The sequence below is a fragment of the Drosophila guanche genome, unplaced genomic scaffold (assembly GCF_900245975.1).
Source record: "Drosophila guanche unplaced genomic scaffold, DGUA_6, whole genome shotgun sequence".
In the NCBI taxonomy this organism is placed as follows: domain Eukaryota; kingdom Metazoa; phylum Arthropoda; class Insecta; order Diptera; family Drosophilidae; genus Drosophila; species Drosophila guanche.
In genome coordinates this window covers 7,435,432-7,452,650 of record NW_022995743.1, presented here as the reverse complement: position 1 = coordinate 7,452,650, position 17,219 = coordinate 7,435,432, and the positions used below count along the sequence as shown (strand labels likewise).

General features: G+C 48.0%; 2 protein-coding genes across 3 annotated transcripts in view; one reads left to right on the top strand and one right to left on the bottom strand.

The window, feature by feature from the left end:
• Positions 1–7,287, bottom strand: part of LOC117583143 (sex peptide receptor) — a 57,146-nt gene extending 49,859 nt beyond the window's left edge. The window contains exon 1 of one of the 2 annotated variants that reach the window (XM_034271336.1): positions 6,233–7,287. In XM_034271336.1, coding sequence (XP_034127227.1) covers positions 6,233–6,270 — 38 coding nt within the window. In that variant the 5' untranslated portion in view covers positions 6,271–7,287. The remainder of the gene's footprint in view (positions 1–6,232) is intronic. The other variant, XM_034271353.1, reaches the window with a different exon arrangement.
• Positions 1–17,219, top strand: part of LOC117583041 (mucin-17) — a 40,519-nt gene that overhangs the window by 19,380 nt on the left and 3,920 nt on the right. The window contains exons 3-6 of the mRNA XM_034271206.1: positions 11,348–12,861; positions 12,935–13,717; positions 13,788–13,925; positions 13,986–17,203. Of these exons, the coding sequence (XP_034127097.1) occupies positions 11,348–12,861; positions 12,935–13,717; positions 13,788–13,925; positions 13,986–17,203 (5,653 nt within the window). The remainder of the gene's footprint in view (positions 1–11,347; positions 12,862–12,934; positions 13,718–13,787; positions 13,926–13,985; positions 17,204–17,219) is intronic.

Genomic DNA, 17,219 nt, shown 5'->3' with positions numbered 1-17,219 from the left:
TGCCTGTGCTGCTGCCCCTGCAGTTTGGGGCCAGCCACTTGTGCCTATTTATGTTTCGCGAGAGCGAGAGGAAGCCGGAGAGAGAGAAAGAGAGACACAGTTAATTGTTGCTGTGCAGCCGCCCAATTGCCGATCATTTGACGATGGCTCACGGGAACGGGACACGGACAGAGGCATGAGTGTGTGCATGTGTGTGAGTTTTATTTTTAAATCAATCGATGCGATAGACGTTTTATTGCTGTAATCAATCGTCGCGTGTAGTCGTGGGGCAGAGCAACGTCGCCTGTTCGATTAATCGTACACACAACACAACTATTACACAGATAGCGTGCATAAGCATTTGGTACACTCCGCGATAGACGAATAGGGCAAACGACTGGTGGTACTCAAACATCTACAATCGAACAGACCGCGACATGTTGGTAAAACACTTCTACTAAAGATTAGTAGCTACTGTTTAAACTTTCAAGTTTTATTTGCATAGATATATGATATTTGGCTTATTTACTCTAAATGACGTGTTCAAATGTGGCGGATTGTGTGCACATGTGCTTAGTCGCACAGATGTGGTAGATGGACGAGTGGGTACCACTCGTCCTCGCTTGATTGTGTTTATTGATTAGATTGTTTACCTTTTCTGTGATATCATCACCGGCGACAGAGTGTTGAACGTTATCGTACGTCAACTGTCTACATATATGAACAGCAACAGACGGCACACACTAGCACACATGAAGGAGGCAAATGGAAAATTAAAACTACATATTTCTGTTTGTATGGGGATATTTCTTATCGATCCGCTTCCGTTCGATTTGGCACAGAAATAGTACATAAATACGCGTTGAAGTTTCAGGCCCAATCGGAGCAGTTAAGCTCGTATATGGAATCCCCCTGCTGTTTCTGATAGCCCTCTTATCGAAGATCGAGTTTTAATGAGCCTGAGCTGAGGAAAGTGATTTATTAGGCACTGTTAGCGTTTTACAGCCAGAACATATTAATATCGTGTTCTCAGCGACAGCGCGAGCCCTGTCGATAAGCAATCTTTCGAGCCGAGGAAGTCTTTAATTTGCAGTTAATCTGCAGCAATTGATTGGCGGTGCACTTTGACTCTTTAGCTAAAACTTTGTTAAGATACAGACAGACATATTGCTGACCTGATCACATCCTCCTGCTGCCTGGGTGCACGGCTGGGTACTCGCATGGAGAGCAACAGCGAATATCAATCAACGCCGCAAAGGCGCAAAAATTAAATCAAAGAAAATTCGGATATAGTAAAATAGAAAGAGTAAAAATAAACCCGACGAAACAGAAAAGAAAAACCAACAGACCCAATTGATCTAATAAGCCAAGAACGCGGCGCTCACTTATTTGTGAATAACATCAGCAGCGAATTCTTTTATTTCGCGCTTGTTCATGCCACCGAGGCAAAAAGCAACAACAATAGAACATTTCGCGGGCGGGCTTCCCTCGCGGCAGAAAATACGGAGAAAACGATTTCGCTCAATGCCCGCGACCGTGTCTGTGGCAACGTCAGAGGCAGAGGCAGAGCAGAGGCAGGGCTTGTTTGAGTTTCGTGGAACGAAACAGTGAGCGCCATATGTCTGCCGTTTGGACCTGTGGTAGGGGGCTCTTTCGTGCAGCCAGACAGAGATGGGGAGAAGCATAAGAACAGGAACGCACACATAGACACACTCACACAGTGACAGCATCGACGCGCAACAGCCGACGACTTGGCGACGCCAAGGCACTTGCTGTGGTTGTTGTTGCTGTCGTTATTGTTAATCATATGAACAGGGCCGGTTCAGATCGGGCGCGGTTAACCGAGAGGAATTTCAGCTGATTGGATGATGCACTGAATGCAAAGTCAAGCACAAACCGGAATAACTATAAATTTAAACAATGAGGGCCCATAATATCTAATGAGTAAAACTACACGGAATCATAAGCTAGCTGTTAAAGTCTTTTTTCAAATGTATTGCCCAGACTACACACACTTGGGCGCCCAAGGGTTACTCTGCACGCCCGGCAGGTCTGACACCGACGCTGACGCTCTTCGTCTGCCATTCCACGATCATACTTTGCGCTGTTAGGTTGGCTTCGCTTCGTGTGTTCGTGCTCGTGACGATGAAACGGAATAAATAACGCAAAGCAAAACCGCTAGCCTCTCGAAGCGAACATAAACAAAAGGCAAAGAAACCACAAAAGAACGGAATACGCGAATAGTCAGTGAGTCTGTAGTGTGTGCGTGTGTATATATGTGGGCGAAGTGCGAGTGCAGCCGTCGCCACAACAAGTTTTGTATTAATCAAATTAGATCATAGGCAAAAGAACACCTCAAGCACAGTGAGCATTCAAAGGTTACGGCAGAAGCGAATGTCATGATATGCTAATTGAGTGCGCTGTGAATCGAAGTGGTCGAAATCCAAAAATCAAAGTGCAAAAATCGCCGTCGAGAGAAGAGTTTTCTGCGCGCCAAATAGCGTGGGGCGGATATAATTTTAATTCCAAAAACGGCACAGAAATATCGTGAGTGAGTGTCAAAGAATTAGAGTGGAGTGGAGTGTGGAAGGAATTCCAAGAAAAACTGTGAAAATTCAAAATAAACAAAGTCAGAAACGGTCAAGAAGCAGCAGACATCTTAAGAGGGGAAAACAAAGAGAGCGGCAGAGCAGGAGAACAAGCAGAACCAACAACAGCAATACACACATACTTTGGGCATTCCCGCGGCCGGGCCGCTGTGTGTGTGTCAGATTTGTGTGGATGTGTACATGTTAGTTGGAACCAATGTGTGCGGGTGAGTGTGAACAGCGCAGGCATAGAGATAATCTCGGCATAAGTGAGTTCATGTGTGTGTGCGAGTGAGCAAGCATTTGTCATGCTGAGTTGCAGGCAGAGGCAGCAATAAGAGGGCAGCGCATTGGACTTGAACTACTTTGAGGCGTTTACCTGCACTAAAAAGGAACGCAACGTAAATTAAGCCGGCGCCAGGATACCTGCCGCAGTCAAGCCAGCAGCAGCAGCGGCATCGGAATCGGAATCAGCGTTCGTGCAGAGCGACACAAAAGGCTTGCAACGTCATTCCCATTGCAACAACAACAAGAGTGAGAGTAAGAACAAACAATGGGCGTATGAAAGGTGGAAATCCACTTAGGAGGCACACAAAAGCCGCCACACCAGTGGGGGGTTCTCTCTCTCTCTGAGTGTGTGTGTCTGTAGATGGAATTCGTGTCTCTGTATCTCATCCCCTGACAGTTTATGGGCACTCTCAAGTGTGGTACGAACAATTAAACATGCAACAGTTATCATACGTTCCGCTTATGTTCGTGTGTTTCGTGTTTCGCTCTCTCTTTGTGTGAGTGTGTGTTGAGGAATGCCCTCCATGGCAAATGACGACACATGTTTATCGGCTGCTGACGCTTAGAGGCAACCCCCGAAGAGCATGGCATGCCCTGACCTTGACAACAGAAAGAGCAGCAACAGATACAAATACACTTTTGTTTGTGGTATACGGGGGCGCAGGCGGAGATGCCATAAGCCACAAAATCAATTGATATTTTCTCACCACAAGCGTCTGCTTTTAAATTTCCATCGAATCTCCACAACATCCCAATCTCATCCGATTCTCCTCCCCTGCTGCTGCCTCTACTGGCTCTCTGTTTCCTCTTCTTCACACCTGCTTGTGGGGGCAGACGACCGCAGAGGGCCTACGTAAGCTCTTTGAATATTTCAAACTTTCAATATGCCCTCTCTCTGCAGAGGGTGTTCTGATTTACACTGCCTTCGGGAACATAAAACATTAAACCTTTTATAGCTAAGCGAAATCATATTATGGTCTACCCTAACTATAGAAACAAACAATCTGCAAGGGTATCAAATGCTTCGGCGCAACTCTGCCTAATCTTCTCCCCTTGTGTTTATTTATGAATATTGTGTGGCTTTTTTCTGTTTTTGTCTTTAATATTTGCTAATATGCAAAAATTCCCAAATGCCGCCAACGTATTTCCGTCCTTCAGCTGCCAGAAAAATGCCAAGACAAGCGGAAAAAAAGAAGAACAGCAAAATCTGTGAAAAATTTATTTTAAACTGTGTTTTAGATTTTTGTACATTTTTGTTTTGCGCTTGAACGCACGATTTGGTGCCAACGATTCTTCTCCGTTCTCTGCGTTCTCTAATTGTTTGTTTTGACAGAGATGAAATATATAGAAAACATTTAATTGGACCCCGAGAGACAGGCAGAGAGACCCCCACAACGTGACATTAAATTAAAACTTTCATTAACTTTTTTTTTGTATTTGTACGGGGTCATAAAAATGCGGAATCGAACGAATTTTTTGCCAAATGAAAATGATAAAGATTATTAGGGGACAGGCAGATCCATTGCATAAGACCAATTCGATTCTATGTGAAATTTCCATTTTATACCAATAAATTAAATACAAATAGATGAGTTGATTTCTAACACAAAATGTGCTAACGCAAAAGGCCAATAACTGAAACTAAAAATATATGTATAAGTATGCGAGTATATACAAAACGACACATGCCATACGTCCGTCCATATGTACACATGTACACCCATTTATACGGATGTGTGGATGTTTTGAGCTGTCTACTTGTCTGCTGTCTAAAATAAAACACTTGAATGTCGTCTTACGTAGTTGGAGAATTTAAAAATACATTTCTAGCGCAGCGCCAAAAGAAAATACAAAATCAGTGAAAATCAAATTCTGGCAAAAGTCGAAGACAGAACGAAAAACAAAACAAAAAATTATCGAATGACTTTGTGTGCTTTCCTCGGATTTTCTTCTTTTTTTGTGTGTAAACAAAAATGAAAATTGCGGGACTGGCAATTATTTAACACTTTTCGGCTACGAACTCTTCTATATTTATAAAAATGTACAGTTTTCATTCCACGATTTACATACATTTTTGAACGAGGATTTAATATTTTCATTGAACTTGATTAATATTTGGCTCTTGAATGGCTCTTAGAAGATATTTACCTCATAAATAATATAATTCTGCAAATATTCCTTTGGGGGAACCTTTGACCTTTCTCAGACTATATCTTTATCTGTTTGATTTGAAATTGTATAGACAAAATAGTTCAGAAACGCGCCGCAATTCTTGAAATTATTTATTTAATCCACAATTTGCTTTTTCCCCCATTTCAACACTTAATTGTTGCCATAAATTTCAGAAAACTGCAGGCCCCGAAATACCAATCTATTAATCTATATGGGGGAAAGCTCCTAAAAGTACTATATACCTTATAACATTCAATTCGGTTCTGCTGTGCTGTGCCAAAAACAAATATTTGTTTATATAGATCTGATCTATGCATATGTAAAGTAAACCCAGGGAACCTTGGCACTCACAAAGAATACAGAATTGTACATATGTACATATGTATGTACATACACATATATAAACGGAATACGATTTTCCGCAAAAGAAATTTTACAGAATATCTTTGGCTGACGTCAAACATATTCGGGAATTTCCGTGCCAAAAGATTATTTTCCCTAGAATTTTGTTTTGTTTGCTTAATTATCCAAAAGTCAGCTTAGTCATCCGGTGGTGATGATGGTGAACGCTTTGGATCTCCTGCTAAGATGATAATAGAGTGAATGATGAATGCAAACAGTATAAATCATTAGCAATAAAGATTGGAACGGGTGCTAGAGCACTCCAACCCCAACAATATTTGTCACCTGACTGCCCTCGTCCATTTACTTATAGTAGGTGTTTATGTCGAATGTACTACCATCTATCTATCTTATCTGTTTATCAGTCAGTAAAGCCGTACCTTGACCTTTTACTCTTGACAAAGAAGCCAGAGAGTCGGTTGGTCCCCATGATAACGCCCCAAATCTCGAATCTATTTCAACACCAAAACGAAAGTTGGCCTCTGCTCCGCGATTAGCCAAAAAGTCGAACGTCTGAAGAATTTGGGGAAATCATTATCGAAATTCTCCCTTCAATTTATCTTTCTATTTATTCGGAATTTCGTGTTTTGGGTATATTTTGCTAAGCAATGTTTATAGAAACATGTTTATATAAACAAATGCGAAAATGGATCCATATGGGGAGAACGCTTTGTCTGGCCTTATCATTCACACACACAAATCAATGTGTGCTTGTGATCTTTAGAGGGTACGAAGGCTATAGCGTTTAATCTCTTTTCGTCAATTACAAAATATTAAAAGTAGATTCTTAAATCTTTACTTACAGTTTTGTGTATGTACTGTGTACATATTTCCCAATCATTACAAGGTATCTTATGGTCGACACTTTTCGTGCCCCTTTGTAAGAGATAAGTGCACGACTCACGAAACTCACGACCGCTCGCGCGCGCTCTTTAATCGCCTTAATTTCATTTCATACAACACTTTACAAACGGTCGAGTGGATGCGGTACGTCATAGCCCCCCCTACACACAGCCACCACAGCTGCAAGAAGGAGAGAGAGAGAGACGAAGTAAACCGCTTATCAAGCGCTCTAGAAAGCTCCTCTTCTCTGCTTTAATATAAAAAGTTTTGTGGCTTTGCTGCCTGTCTGCTTTTGTGTTGAGTGTATTATCGCTGTTGCGTTCAAGAAAAAGACGATGAAGACAACGACGCAGACGAAGACGAGGAGGAAAGAAAACAAGTAGCTGCAAGCGCGCACAAGCACCGAGGGGGGACCCTAACCCACACACATGCATACACCGCCAGTCACAGAAGACAGAGACGGAAACATTTTGTGGCTCAACAAGCTAAACTCGTTTTCAGCCACAACATCGGGGCAAATTATTAAAATTTTTAACTTGATTCATGCTCATGCCACTCGCACACAGGCTCACACAAGCACACTCATACGCATACACTAATGTAAACATGTATTCAGCAACAAACGGCGATATGGCGGGTTTCCTCGTTTCTTATGAATTGACTCAATATAATACACAAGAGCAGAGCAGACCATCGAAGAGGTCGGTCGGGGGATGGAGAAGAGGGGCAGACAGCAAAGCAGCGACCGAACCGATCCGAACTGAACCGAAGAGACCGACCGACAGTGTTTTCAAGTTAGTCATGTTGTTCGTATGCGAGTCAGGGAGTGAGTGTGAGTGAGAGAACAAACAGGCTGGGCCACATGGCAAATCGTGCTCCACTCGTGGAGGTTTGTTGTTGTGGCAGTGGAATGGGGAAGGGGAGCAGCGTATCATTCGTATTTCTTGCTCGTGTGTATAGACAGCTGCGGCAACTCTAGCTGGGGGCTCTCTTTCTCCCTCTCTCTTTCTCTCTCTCTCTCTCTCTCTCTCTTGATCAGTGCCTTGCATTGTTGTATGTGTAGCAATTATTATTTTATTATCACTTTTTTATTTTCATTGCTACGTTTTGTGCTGTTGCTTCTACGTTTTAAATGCTTTTGTTGTTATCGTATCGTTGCTGTTGCTGTCGCTGCTGCCGTTGCCGTTGCCGTTGCCTGGTGCTCCCCAGACCTTCCTTAGTCAGCAATATTTCGCATATTCATGGGAATGGTTTTCGGGAGGGGTGAGGTTGGGTATGTCGCTGGGGATGTGATGTGCACTGGTATGTGTGCGCGTGTTTATAAAGCTCTCGACGAGTTTTGAGTGTATGCGAGTGTTGTACGTAATCAACAATAGCGGCAACGGCTGACTGGCGGCTGGCGACAGTCATATACCCCACTTCACGTCACCTGTTGGGGGGGGGGGCCTACGTTTTTGCCCGATTTGATCATTTCTCAGCGCAAGCAGCGACGGAGCAGCAGAAGCAGCAGCAGCTAAATCAGAAGCAGCGACGACCCTGTGCTGTGCTTGCTTTTGATTGACAATTGCACTGTGTGTGTGTGCGTGTGAGTGTGAGTGAGTGCGAATGAGTGTTTACTGTGAAGATGGGAGAGCAGAGAGATCGTGGATCGTTGAATCGTGTTTTACCGGGAGGAGGGAAGAGCAAGGGTTGCCGCAATTATTTGATTATTGTACGTTTTTTTTCTGTTGCTTTGCTTCTGCTTACGTCGTTGCCGCCACCAGTGGTTGTGCTTTTTGTTTTTGCACTGCTCGGCGGCGGGGTCGCTTCTTCGTTTTCTTTTTGCACACTCACTGAATGAATTTTGCCGCTTGCCTCGTCTAGTCGTAGTCGCCTTAAATGTTTCAGGCGATTCGGTCGTTGTCGTTGTCGCTTGTAGCCCGCCTGTTGTCGACACGCGCGTGCTCCACCGTTCCGACTATTGTTGGACCGTTTTTTCTAGCTTTACGTTTCATTTGTTGCGCTTTACAAACGATATTCAATTCAAAAATGAGTGTGTGTGCGTGTAACAGCATGCGTAGCCACAATTAGACGGGTATGTGTCGCCTCTTTTTACCGTTTGCCCTCCCCATGTGTGTGCGTTGGTATTTTTGCGATGTTGCTTTTATCGGGAGTTTTGCTTTTCGCTGGAATTTCGTATCATTTCCGCGAATTTGACGTACTTTTATGCGCTAGCCCAGTAGCACTATAAAGCGTTAACGCTGCTCGTTTAAGGGGTACCCCATAAATTAAAAACAATTGCCAAGTGGCTCGGTATAATGTGTTTTTAGCAGTTTCACAGCTGCAGCCAGTCCACCTACACCTACACCCATATACGCCGTATATGCTCTCGTAATGACGTTGTATCAGGGCTAGTCATGCAGCGTAATCGGTTGACACGGTCAAAGCGACTGACAGAGAGACAGAGACGACTGCCAGACGGACTCTGTGGCGCCGTTGGCCGCACCTTGGACTTTATTCGTGTATTATACGAACGGTACGCGGGTGAGGCTGTACCAGCACAAGTGTTTGCTTGTGCAAGTGTGTGTGGGTGGGTGGGTGCATGTGTGCTCACCCATCAGTCTCTCAGTCAGTCATTCTGTCAATTGAGAAGCTCGCTCTGATGACGTCGCGGGCTCGGCCTCGGTCTCGGGCTCGCGCTGCTGGCTGGGTGGCCGGAGAGCAGCGTGTGCTTAATATTTGCTGGCACTGCTTGCAACTGCACTCATTTCATGCCTGATAAAATGCCTGATATTTCATTCGTATTGCACTTTGGCACTGCCTTTGGTGTCCGCCTGACTATATGAAACTGCATGCGAATGCAAACAAAGTACATAGTATATGCATATGTATGAATAAAACTGAACAACCCGAACAACACTTCACGCTTTCAACACACACACTCACATACACACAGACATTTGTAAAATAAACTAAAAGCAAAAACAACAATGTCAGCAAATGTTAAACAAAAATTCGTGATAACAAAATGCCATTTAAATATTAGTTTTCATTTTATTTTCTGCTGCTGTAGCAAATGAATTAAGGCAGCGTACGAACACCATTCCATTGAAGTAAGCCACCCAGCGTACCCAGCTACTACTACAGGGTATGCCCCATAATTGTTTGGGTTTCTACAGCTGATTACAGCTTATCGCCTGCTGGTTGGGTGATTAAGTCCTATCGTAGCGCGTAGGCTTTGGCCTCTTGTTTATGCTTTTATAGAGCCTCAAATCTGAGCTTTGTCTACGGCACAGTGGAACACTTTATGGGGGTTTTACTACGCTGGAACAACGCGGAATAGAATAGCAGGGTACAGGCGCTCAAAAAATATTCTCGTTTGCTAGAAAACTCTCTGAACTGTACTTACATGCACTTTGCACGTTTCTATTTACATTTACAACTTAAAACGTGTTTCTCGCTCTCTCAGAAATTCCATGTAATCATTTAACTAGATCGGATTCAGTATACTAAATAAACATTTTAATTGTGTCGCATTTGGCGCCTTGTAATTGACCCACTGAGGCTGCCCACACAGATGCTTTCAGCTCATTGCTCACTACTATAAATACATACATGCATACGAGTACTCCTTTATGTGGTGCCATTACCCGTTATTATGCAATCAGGCAATCAAGATTTCAATTTTGAGAGCCTAATCCCTGTCGAATGGCACTTAGAATGGCTCAATTGTCCGACCGGGATAGTTGATAGTTGACGTCAAAGCGTCTGTGCTTTAAATCACTCAAATTACAGTGGGGACCACTTATCGGTGGGTGGGCCTACAAACTCTGAGTCAGTCACACACACACGATAGTTAATTGTACCCACTGATAACATGATGGACGATAATAAAACACGAATATATCTACACACACAAACACACACATACACACGCGCGTATCTTTATATAGAGCTTGGCATTATCAATGGAATTTTTTTAGGCGATTCTCTAGTCGAAAGCCCTATAAACGCTGATAACGAATTGAGTAAACACGCGAGCGAGCCGAGAGACTTGAATCGGTTAGACATATGTATACGTATCGCATAATGCCGTATAATGTGTATAATAATAGCGTTAAATGTTAAAAAGTCGCCATCGCCATTCGCAGTCGCATTCGCAGTCGAGTGTCAATTAACGCCGCCAGCCGCAACGTCGGTTGCGGAGTGCCCGAGTGGGGGTTTCTGTGTGATTGTGATTTGAGAGCTGGCCCTGCCCCTGCCTCTACTAATCATTCGACAAGCGCCAATCATATACAATTTATATAGAACAGATGCGTTTAGGAGCCATCAGTCGATGCCGTCTTTTCTTTGTTCGTCGTAAACTCTCCATCATGGAAATTCTCATGTAAATCCCTTAGAAGTATAAATTTACTTGGATTTTCTTACAAATGTTTACTTTCGAATCGTACTGTACGGCGCGGGGCCACTGATAAGGCGGTGCCCCAACAATAACAGCAGCAACAAAAAGTCATTACATTTCACTTGTCATCTCTTTTGGATTTTCGTACCGTTTTTCTGTGTCGTTTCGATTCGTTTCGTTTCGGTTGCCTGTCGTCTGCCTCGTGTCTGCTCGTGTTTGTGTATGGGTATGCCGACGATATGGATGTGTGTGTGTGTGTGTGCAACAGGTGGGGCCTTAACAGAGTCACATTTTGATGTTGATTGGTGGGTGGGGGTGTACGGTTTTCGGTTTGGATTGAAATAGAAAGTTGATGAAAAGAAAAATCAAAATTGATTTTCGGACATTGTGCGATGGCAGTTCGAGTATTAAGTGGGAAATTCACTAGCAAAATTAGCATTCTGCTGCGTCCTCAATGTTGTGATAAGATTGTGATCCACAATTAAAAGGGGGTTGATAATGAATGTGTGGCGAAGGGGGATCGCAGAAAAGTTCGCAATTCTCTTGGTGGAAGTTAATCGATTTGAGAGTCGCCGCCGTGTTTGATCTCCTGCCCTCATATTAATTTTTGTATCAAAATTAGCATTAGTATATTTATTAAATTATGATTTTACTAACCGAAATACGAATTTCTTGTCTCTTCTTTACCTTTTAGATGAGTCCGCTGCCAATTCCTCGCAGGTTAATAATACATTTGATGATAATATGGAAAATGCAAGCACCACAACGGCGGGAAAGCATTACAAGACGACGGGAAAACAGTACAAGACAAACAACAGTAAGGTGAACAATAATACGCGACGTGCCACAGCAGCGGCGGCGGCAGCAGCAGCAGCAGCAGCAGCAGCGGCGGCGTCGGCAGCCACAATCACACCAGCAACAAAGAAGCAAACATATCGGGAAGCTGCCACAACAGCAACATCAGCAGCAGCACCACCACAGAAGACAAACAGTAAAGCTAGCAGAGCAGCAGCAGCAGCGGCAGCAGCAGCAGCAGCAGCCGCAACTGCAGCAATCGATGTTGCAGGCGGCAAACCCAGTACAAGCAGCACGAGAGATAAGCCGAGCGAAGACCACAGCAGTAACAGTGGCCACAAAAACAACAACAACCACCACCAACACCACAGTGATAATAGTATTAATGAGAATAATTATGAGTTTAAGAATAGAGATAAAGATAAAGCAAATGTAAGTGATAGAAGCTACACAATGACGCTACAGCCAATGTCTACGGCAGTCGGCCACAAGGAGTCGCCACTGGCAGCCACAACTGGCACTGGCACACCCGCCAGTAGCAGCAGCAGTAGCAGCACCAACGCAGCCACCAGCGACGAGGCTGCGGCTGTAGCCATTGCAGATTGGCCAAATATCTCTCGCTATTTGCACAAGAAGTTCAAGCGGCTGGCGAGCACCACAGAAGTGGAGGGTGGTGGCAGTGGCAGTGGCAGTGGCAGCCATACTGCAGCCGGGGATGCCGGTCGCACCACATCGCTATCCTCAAATAGCTCACTTTCACCGCCGCCGCAGCCAGCGGTGTCGGTCCCAGTGGCAGTGCCAGTGGCGGTGTCGGTGGCTGTGGCCAACGGTCATCATTTGACCCAACAACAGCAGACGACGACGACGAGTGAATTCAGTGCCAATTTTGTAAATAGCAATCATGTCAATGCCATCAGCCATGAGGAGAGCAGCAGCAACAACCACAGTGGGAGCGGCAGCGGGAAGATGACCAACAATGTGAGCGTGCCCAGAACCCGTACACCGTTGAGCAACAGCCACAGCAGCAACTATGCGGCCAATGCCACACTAACGCCTGCAACATTTGCCCAGCATCAGCAACAGACGCAACCAACAGCAGGAGGAGCAGCAGCAGCAGCTGGAGGTGCAGCAGTTGGATTAACCGCTGAGAAATCTGGCAGATATGTGTGCCCGTATTGCAATTTGATTTGTGCCAAGCCATCGGTGCTGGAGAAGCACATACGTGCGCACACCAACGAGCGTCCCTATCCCTGCGACACCTGCGGCATCGCCTTCAAGACGAAGAGCAACCTGTACAAACACTGCCGCTCCCGGTCGCATGCGGCACGAGTGCGCGGCCTGGAGGTGCCCGCAGATGCGGACGATGGCCTGTCCGACCAGGATGCAGACCTGAGCAACAGTAGCTCCGAATTGGTAAGCAATTGAATCAACTAATCCTCGGGGAACTTCCACTCAATGCATCTTTCCTCTCTTTGTGTTTCTGCAGCCAAGTCGGTCGGGTTCGCCGTACGACGAGCCCATGGCCTCGCCCACACCATCGCCATCCACATTGTCAGCAGCGAAGAGCGCCTACATTCAGCACCAGCCAACGCTGCCGCAGCACATGCAACAACTGCCGCTAGGGTCACCGGCGGCGGGTACTCTGCCACCTGCCACCGCGGATACCCTACACTCGGCCACGGCCCAGCATCGTCAGTCCATTGACTACAAGCCATACAAGCCCAAGTTCCACAATGCAGCTCTATATGTGCCACCCGGCGGCACCAAGGAGTTGCAGTTGCAACAACAACAGCAGCAGCAGCAGCATCTTGCCCAGCAGCAGCAGCAGCATCAGCAGAAGCTTTCCATTCAGCTACCTCTGGTACAGCAGCAACAGCCAGCGCTGACCCATCCCACACTGTCGCCCAGCACACAGATGAAGCTGAACAATCACATCACCTCGCACAAGATGCAACTGCAGCTGCAGCAGCAGCTACACGCCCAGCAGTCCCTGCTGATGGCTGCCAATCCTGGGGCATTGCCACCGGGCGCAGGTGTCTACTATTTGGGTCAGCCATCGTATTACAATCAGGATGCGGCAGCAGCGGCCGCGGCCATGCAGCAGCAGGCTATGGTGTTTCAGCAATTGCAAATGCAACAGATTCATCTGCACCAGCAGCAGCAACAACAACAGCAGCAACAACAACAGCAACATTCTCAGCTGGTGAAGGTTCCTCTGCCATCGATGCAACAGCAACAGCAGCACCCACCGAATATTCCTCCGCCACAGGTGAGTAATGCGAGAGAATCCATCCCACATGAGAGTCCTTAATCCAAATTTGAACTCTTTTTGCTGTCAGTTGGTGCGTGCCAATAGCCAGGCATCGATTGTGATGCCAGCAGGTGGAGCAACCGGAGGAGCAGCATCAGGAACACAAATGACCACGCCAGCCACCAATTTGAGCAGCTTTGCCAGTGCCAGTGGCAGCATGCAAGTGGTAAGAACATTGAGTGGTAGCAGCACAAGAAATGGCCATTAATTCATTTAATTTTTGCAGAATGTGGAAAAGGTGCAGGAGCACATTTCAAAGTTGATTTCGCAGAACGAGGCGATTGTGGAGAACAAGGAGATTCTGCTGCAGAAGAAGTATCCAAAGCAGCTTAATCGTTCGCGCAGCTTCAACAATGCCAATGCGAATGCCAACAATGCAGCAGTCAACAGCAATAATCCTCAGATGTTGGCCATCGGTGCCAGCGAACGAGAGACTAAGGTGAATCTGGCCCAGGCAATAGTACAGAAACAGCAGCAGCAACAGATACAGCAGCAGCAGCAGCAACAGATACAGCAACAGCAACAACAGCAGCAGCAACACTATCAAATGTTCATGCAACAACAGGCGCAGCAGCATCAACAGCAACAACAACAACCGCTGGAACCGCCAAATGGTGTGGTGAAACGGAACAGCTATAGCTACAAGCCAGCACCGGCCATGCCTACAGTCAGTACCAAGCAGCAACAGCAGCAGCACCAACAGCAACAACAATTGCCACCGCCTCCCTCACCGCTGCCGGTGCAGACGCTACAGTATCGACAGGATCCGGCCACGGCAGTGCCCAAAATGGAGCAGCCAGCGGCCGCTGTAAATGCCATGCCATTGAATCTGTCTGCCAAGCCAAAGCAGACCATTACCATGCCCACAGCCACAGCCTCGCGCACGCCTACGCCCGTCGGGAACACTCCCTCGACGAGTGCAGCAGCAGCAGCAGCAGCAACAGGAGGTGGAGGGAGTGCTACAAAGACTGCCACAATTGCTGCACCCCAAACGCCAAGCAATTCAATCATCAAGAATCTTCTGCTGAATGCCCGTGGACTGGCCGTGCCCATTGGCGAGGGCGACGATGCCTTCTACTCGTGCCCCATCTGTGCCAGTGAATTCCGCAGCGCGGACGAACTGAAGCTGCACAACAGCACCTACTGCCAGGACGCCAGCTCCAGTGCACCGATGAGTCCGGCCTCGTCCCCGAGCTCCAAGTACTTTCGTTCCAATTCGATCTCGATGAGCCTGCCAGAGCTCAAGTGTCACATGGCCAACTCCAAGAATCCGCTGTCGCTGGCCAAGCTCGCCTGGTCGCAGCTGAAGACGAAGCCCAGCAGTCTGGTGCTGAGTCGCCTCAGTGCCTCACAATCACCCGCACGAACATCGACGGTCACGGCACCAACGGCAGCTGCGCCTGTTCAAGTCCAGGTGCAGATTCCCGTGCAGCAGGTACCCGTCCACGCGCCTGTCTCTGTGCCCGTGGAGGCGATGCGTTTCGTGGACGCTCCACTGCCATCGCCTGGTCCATTGCTTGGAAAGACAGCTCTGGTTGATTTCGCCCAGCAGAATGCACCCCGCAAGGCACACGATTCGGTGGTGATTACCAAAATGCACGAGGATCGTCAGTTCTCAATGGACATGGACGCTGCTGCTGCTGCGGCTGCACAGCCGCCTGCACCGCCAGCGAAGCGTGCAAAGACCAGCGACACGCCGACGTTCAACTTTTTTGGCAATCACAATCACAACCACAGCCACAACATGAGCATTATGCAGGAGCTGCAGCAGCAGTCCAGCAGCAAGGAGGACCGCCTGCGCAGACTCACCTCCTCCGGCGGCACCATGATACCCATATCGGAGTGCCCCGAACTGGACAACAGCCCCAGGATGATACGCACTCCGTTGCTGTCGGGTGGCAGCTTCCAGGACGTCTCGCCCAAGAACCAGGAGTCGTCGGCCAGCAAGGAACGCAAGCTGCTGGCCGCTGGCCTCGGTGTCCACCCGATGCTCGGTGTCAGCAGTGCCCAAGGGCCACAGCATTTCCAATTTCCGCCCATCAACTCGATAACAGCCTTCAACCCACTCACTCTGCCGATGAGCGGCGGCGGCGGAGGCGCTGGGGATAAAACGGCACCCGTCACGCCCATTCCGTATGTGCCGGGTATTCCGGGTCCCGGCAGCCTGACGCCACAGATGTCCCTGCTGCCGCCTCCACCGCAGCAGCTGCAGCTGCCGCTAGCTCCCGCCAGTCGTGGCCGCAGTCCCAATCGGAAGCAGCCGAGTCCGCTGCTGCTGTTGGGAGGAGCAGTGGGAGCCGCAGCAGAGTCCCTCAAGTCGCTGTCGCCCTTCGGTGGCGTTCAGAATCTCCCAAGTGAGTTCAGCCGCCAGCCGCCGACGCCTGCACAGAGGAACGCCCTGCAGTGGAACAGCAGCAGCAAGGAGACGCCCAAGAAGGCGCCCTTCAACTTTCTGCGAATGGCGGACAATGTGAAGGCATCGGAGCCGGAGGTGCGGCACTTTAACCTGGACACCGTGATCGCTGCCAAGCAGCCGCCACAGGAGGCGGCACCCTTGACGCCACTGCACGTGGATACGCCCAATGGGAGTGCAGGAGGAGTCGTCGCTGCAGCTGGAGCTGGAGAGGAAGCGTTATCCGCTGCCAAATCAAAGTTTCTGCGCCCCACGAGTCTGCCCCTGAAGCCGGGCACCTTCACACCGAAGCGGCATCATGGCATCACTCCAACAGCCAACACCCTGCCGCTGATCTCACCCGAAACACCGCGTCCGTCCAAGTCGTGCGTGCAGCTGTATCTGAATGGCCATGCCTACACCTACTTGGGGCTGAAGTGCAGCACCAAAATGTTCTACTGCACCGTGAACTGCCCGCAGCCGTCGTATGTGGCGGGCATGCACAAGCTGTCGATGTACAGCGTGTGGCAGGTGTGCGAGGAGAATCAGCCGCATCCGCTCGGATTCAAGCTCAAGCAGGTGATGGCCCTGTATGACTCGCGCCAGAAGATGTTCGGCAATGGCACTTGCACCTCAATGGCTGGCACGGGCACTGGCACAGGCACTGGCACAGGGAAGATGCTCAAGTACAAGCTGGTAAACTCGCAGCAGACAATCTGTTCGGTTTCCACAATGTCCAGCAGTGCACTCAATCAGAACCCGCTCGCACCACTTCCCGTGGTGGCCGTGGGAGCACTCAGCGAGGCGAATGTCGCAGCCAAGGCCTGTGAGGAGGCGGCCGAGGACAAGAAGATGGAGGTGAGTCCCTCCGGACAGCCCCTGGTGGGCGGTTATGAGTCGCACGAGGACTACACCTACATCCGGGGACGTGGACGCGGTCGCTATGTGTGCTCCGAGTGCGGCATCCGCTGCAAGAAGCCATCGATGCTGAAGAAGCACATACGCACCCACACGGACGTGCGCCCCTTCACCTGCAGCCACTGCAACTTCAGGTGAGTCTTTCTCTTT